The sequence below is a fragment of the Austrofundulus limnaeus genome, unplaced genomic scaffold (genome assembly GCF_001266775.1).
Source record: "Austrofundulus limnaeus strain Quisiro unplaced genomic scaffold, Austrofundulus_limnaeus-1.0 Scaffold904, whole genome shotgun sequence".
Classification (NCBI taxonomy): domain Eukaryota; kingdom Metazoa; phylum Chordata; class Actinopteri; order Cyprinodontiformes; family Rivulidae; genus Austrofundulus; species Austrofundulus limnaeus.
The window spans coordinates 91,469-96,762 of record NW_013953306.1 but is presented as its reverse complement, the minus strand read 5'-3'; the positions used below and the strand labels follow the sequence as shown (position 1 = coordinate 96,762).

At 37.7% G+C, this 5,294-nt stretch overlaps 2 protein-coding genes across 2 annotated transcripts in view; both read left to right on the top strand.

Annotated features, from left to right (window-relative positions):
* The window catches only part of med11 (mediator complex subunit 11), a 3,871-nt gene extending 2,456 nt beyond the window's left edge, over nt 1-1,415 (top strand). The window contains exon 3 of the mRNA XM_014029440.1: nt 129-1,415. Within this exon, the coding sequence (XP_013884894.1) occupies nt 129-287 (159 nt within the window). The 3' untranslated portion in view covers nt 288-1,415. The remainder of the gene's footprint in view (nt 1-128) is intronic.
* Nucleotides 1,416-2,305: 890 nt separating this feature from the next.
* The window catches only part of LOC106533198 (eukaryotic initiation factor 4A-I), a 7,465-nt gene continuing 4,476 nt past the window's right edge, over nt 2,306-5,294 (top strand). The window contains exons 1-4 of the mRNA XM_014029439.1: nt 2,306-2,364; nt 3,521-3,563; nt 3,836-3,968; nt 4,278-4,417. Coding sequence (XP_013884893.1) covers nt 2,342-2,364; nt 3,521-3,563; nt 3,836-3,968; nt 4,278-4,417 — 339 coding nt within the window. The 5' untranslated portion in view covers nt 2,306-2,341. The remainder of the gene's footprint in view (nt 2,365-3,520; nt 3,564-3,835; nt 3,969-4,277; nt 4,418-5,294) is intronic.

The window sequence follows — 5,294 nt, the reverse complement described above, 5'->3', positions numbered from 1 at the left end:
GTGTGTACAGTGTGTACAGTGTTGTGTACTGTGTGTACAGTGTGTGTACAGTGTGTACAGTGTTGTGTACAGTGTGTGTACATTGTTGTGTACAGTCAGTTTGAAGCTCATGTCTGTCTACTCTGCAGGTAGCTACAGGTCAGCCTCATGAAGGCTCCACCTATTCAGCCAGGAAGGACTGTCAGATGGCGCTGAACAGAGCTGAGTATGCAAAGGTCAAACTGGGAGAACTGGGTCGGACGTGTGAAGCCACACTGGAGCAGCAGCAGCAGCAGCAGCAGACATGAGGACAGAGACACTGTGTCCCAGTCTGTCCACACATCTGTTTGACTTTTGTTCAAACACTGAAGCAGAACAAACTGATCTGATCTAAAAGGAAACAAACTTGTTCAAAGGAGATTTGTCTTTTTTATTTGTTTTATGTTTGGATCGATTTTGTTGTTTGGGCCTTTTTATATACTAGCACACAAAACAGTTTATTTATTACAAATGTGCTTTCACAACAATGTCCCAAATATGTGTTATAAATATGTAATAAAAATCATCATTTTTGTGCAGGGCTTTTCAAGAAAAAAAAGTTGTCTTCAAGAAAAGAACGATCTATTTGTTCGGTCTTGTGTCACGTTGGGCTGGATTTCTTCTTTGTTTCTAACTTTTTTAAAGAAAACACAAGCTTATCATTTCATAAAATGATTTGTTTAACCTGATGCTTTTCATGACAGAGTTGTATCTGACGGGTCAAATGATGAAACATTTGTATGGCGAGTGTGGCAGCCACTGCCTTTATCTCTGTCTCTGTAAATCTGAGTACGCTGTAGCCAGTTTGTGTTTTCTCATGTTGATTCTGGGTCATCACATTTTTGTAATAAATATGAATGAAWTTTTGGAAAGATAACATTGTAAAAAACGTTCCATGCCACAGAGATGAGCAGTATTCATAGAAGTCGTATCAGGAAGTGATGTGAAAGTTCTGAACAGATGGATACAGACACTGTAGAGAAGAATCTGTTTCTTTAGATTATTTTGWGTCACTATCAAAGAGTCAGTTTAAATAATGTTTCAATAAATAAAACCTTGCAATTCATTTTCTTAAGGCGTTCCCCTTCGATGTCACTTCCTGTTTCACAAAATGCCAGTTATGTGACCAAATATGTAAAACCATGTGTGTATTATGGCAAGTTTCATTATACTGTACGTTTAAAGATGTTAGACTTTTTGTATTTGAAGGATAAGCATGTCACATCTAATAATTACTTTCTATAAGTTTCATTATGTCCAGTGGGTGATGARATGTTTTGTAACAGACAGGCAAAAACACATTGTCCACCTTGGTTCKGTCATTCTGTTTTCTGTGCTACAGTGTCTTTTGTTGGACAACTTTTGATTAAACTAAATAAATTTGAACTCATTTGGGACAAGTGTCTAAAAATACCATTTAAAATAAGTTTTGAATGGTTTGCAAKGATAACACTGAAATTACTTCATTGCCGAGAATCTAAAAGCAGCCAACATCAAATGAAATCCTTAAAAAAATCTTATTTAAGCTGAATTCCTTGAAGGACTGTRTATGATCCACCCCCTTTTAATGCCAGAGGTTTAAACTTGAGAAATGACAAAGTTGTGTCAAACCTTAAAAAGATTTACTGATCTCATGCAGTATTGTGAGACATCAAGCTCTCAGTGTGTGGTGAAGATCTGTCAGCTACTGCCTCATTATATTCAACATCTGTAAAACTGACTTGGTAACATTTCTTAAGTTGCATACCTGTGAAGACARCTTGAATGAATCTTGAAAACTTAATCATGTGTCAATGTATGTACAGTAATAACTCTAAGACTTTAAGGAAAATTGTCTAGTGAGATGAGATATTCTGCTAATAAAAACAAATACAAACACAAGCAAAATAACCTTTTTAATCTTCAGAAGCAGGCAATAAAGTAGCATAACCATTATTTTTATTCTGATCAAGTTATCAGTTCAACTTGATCCCAGTGTTTTAATTTAACACAATATGCAGACCCTTGTACAAATGCTGAGAGTTTTTCACAGAAATTTCCATTTGCGCAACACGAGTCACGTGGTCAAAGAGGGCCTGAGCCGCCGCCTGAAACGCATAAGCTTAAACTCCGCCTACTCGTCGACCGGTTTTGTCAGCCGAGAAACAAATGGTGTGTATCCCTTCTGGTTCCACCTCTTTTTAAATGCGCGCATACGTAAGCCAATCGCAAGCTGCAGAAGGCGGGACTACAGAAGATTGACGGAGAGATCTTGCAATAAAAACGCGTCTTTTTTCAATTATATATATAAGGACTTTCTGCCCCACTTTCTTTCTTTGAAATAATGTCGGCTGAATATGATAACAGGTCAGTGAAAGAATGAACGATTTGAATGGAATCGGTCTTATAATATTATATGTTTATGTCGGGTTTAAGAATTAAGTACTAAAGACCATTTTCGGATTGTGGACTTAATGGCAACGTATCAAGACTTTTTTTTCTTAACTGGTGTGTAGGCCTGATCTCGCCGTACAGCGGTAATGCTTATTTATCGATTAGATCAATTGATTTAACATTTCATCAAGTTTAAAATAGAGTTGTATTAATCGTGAAGTGTAAATAGTCATTTTATGTGTCGGGAAAGAAGGACTGCGGCTGTTCGTCCGGAATTAAATTAAAATGGTTGCCGGTACTTTGTTACACGTGAGCCTGGCCCTTTGTGGTTTCAGTAATCTTTTTATCGATGTTATATTAAAAATGAGAGTATATTGTAGCTGTTATTTAAATTTTAACACATTTTACCGCCCCTGGCGACCCCCTCAGCACATTAGACCAACATGTCCTAGGTACAGTTCGGTAGGGTTCGGCACATGGCTTTCGTAACCGGTGGTTTGGGTCGTACCGGTTTGGCAGGCCTTGTAAGGCGTTTTCCCCTCATCCTTTCTCCGCTGTTGTTGAAATTGTCGGTCTATTGACCCAGTATCTGTTGGTTTGTGTCTACATAATCGGTAAAAGATTTTGCTGACGTGCTTTCTGTTAAAAAAAAAAAAAAAGGCCCGCACTGACCGGTGAGGCCTGTTCAATCTACGAGAATGTGAAGTAGGCCGCGGCTAATGCTAGCGATGCTAACATTTTTAATTTTTCTACAYAAGTAAAATTTAATGTTTACTAACTCTCGGGTCAGGTCATTTGACTGTCAACAAAACTTGTATCGTTACTATCTATGCTCATTTCCTCATATTTATTTATTTATTTTATTGGCGAGCCCTGCTCGGAAAACGACCATTTTGAATGCAGCCTACAGTCAAAAATGGCGGACTGGGTTTGAACGTGCCAGCTGAATCCAAGGCATTTAACGAGCAGGGAGCGTGTGTTTTTGGGCTCTCCGCTATGATGTGGAGACTTGTTGGGTTAAACGTCTTGAAGTCGAGCCGGGGACGTGGTTTATGTAACAGGGTGGTCGTGGTTCGTGTATTTGCTGATGTGGCATGAAAAAGTGACCGGTTGTTCTGTCATTTTTCAGAGACAATGGCCCAGAGGGCATGGAGCCTGATGGTATCATCGAGGTAATTATACTWGTCTGCTAATTGTGACTAAACTGATCAGTTTGCTTTTCAGTGGAAAGGTAATAACTATCAGGTTCCAGTAATAAAATATGTGCCATTTCCTGTATTCTTATTTTATTGCTGTATTATCTTAAAGTTTGATCTGATGCAGCTGCGTTTTTACTGAAGTGCTTGTTTTTAGTGGAAAGTAATAAGTGTTAAATGCTGTCACTTGGATAATGTGGTGAAACTGTTAATTGTCCTGAACTCATTGCTGCTGTCAACTCTTCCAGAGCAACTGGAACCAGATTGTGGACAGCTTTGATGAGATGAACCTGCGGGAACATCTCCTCAGGGGAATCTATGCCTATGGTTTTGAGAAGCCATCTGCTATTCAGCAAAGGGCTATTATCCCTTGTATCAAGGGTAAGTTAAAGTTCTGTGTTTTATAAAAGTGTGTTTAAATTGGACTAAAATGTCAGCTTCATTTCACCTAATTGGGTCTAGCTGACCAAACGTAATTGTCACAATAGATTTGGTTAATTTACATCAGTAGTTTTAAGTTTTTCTATCACTCTGTACATGATGGTCAGCTCTGGAATCTGCACAGGGTCAAAGCTGGAAACCACAGCTGAAGCCACACTTTTATTAAACTCTTGTTATTTTGTGACTTTAAATTGGAGTGGTAAGATATTTACTGAATTAGCTGAAGTACCATTTCTCCCTTCTCTTCAGGTTACGATGTTATTGCTCAGGCCCAGTCTGGCACTGGGAAAACGGCCACCTTTGCCATTTCCATTCTCCAGCAGATTGATATCGAGATGAAAGCCACTCAGGCTCTGGTTCTGGCTCCCACCAGGGAGTTGGCTCAGCAGGTAGGGTCTCACTCAAACAACTACTATGATACAATTTGGTTGAGGATGAATTTTTGTTAAATTTTTTCAGTCTTTGATAAAACTCAAAATCTAGATGGAAAACTGAAATAATGAGCATTACTTGGTTGGGTAAAGCTAACTCTTAGTCTCTCACCCTGGTGGTGTTGGCGCTGCAGTTCAACTGATGCTTCATTTTATACTTTACTGCAGATTAAATTGGTCCAAAACTATTCAGCCATTTAAACAGCCAGAACAAACTTTGTACTTAATAATTTTAATTAGTTTGTTCCAGGCTAGAACCTAATCACAAGCAGCATCCAGTCATTTTTTCAGCCTCTGTATTTTCTGCAGTGGTGTTTTGAAATACATTAACCTACAACTCACTGGTATTTGTTTTTATTCAGGTTGTTTTAATGGTAGTTAAAGCAATTTATCATAGTGATTTCTTTGAATAAATTTAGTAAATGTATCAGAGTGAGGAATAAGTCAAATTTGGTCAGAAGGACCTAATCACATTATCAGATTCCTGCTTTAAAAGATATGTTTGGATACTTCTGATGATTCTGAGATCATAACTGGATCCAGAGATGTGACTTAACTTGTCTCTTGGTTACAGTGATTCATTATTTGGTCTGAATCATTATTTTATGTGATTTTTAAAGAACTTTTGTTATTAAAAAGAGGAAACCTCAATTAGTATTTGAATATTGAAATTTCTTAATTGTAAAGAAACACAAGCTTTGCTAGCTCGCAGGGGAAATATCAAATTGTTTTGAGGCGTTTTTCCTCAATCAGGTATTTTTTTTCCTACTGCTCAAAAAACTGCTTCAGAATTTTATGATTATATTTCACACAGTTTATTCAAATGATACATTGA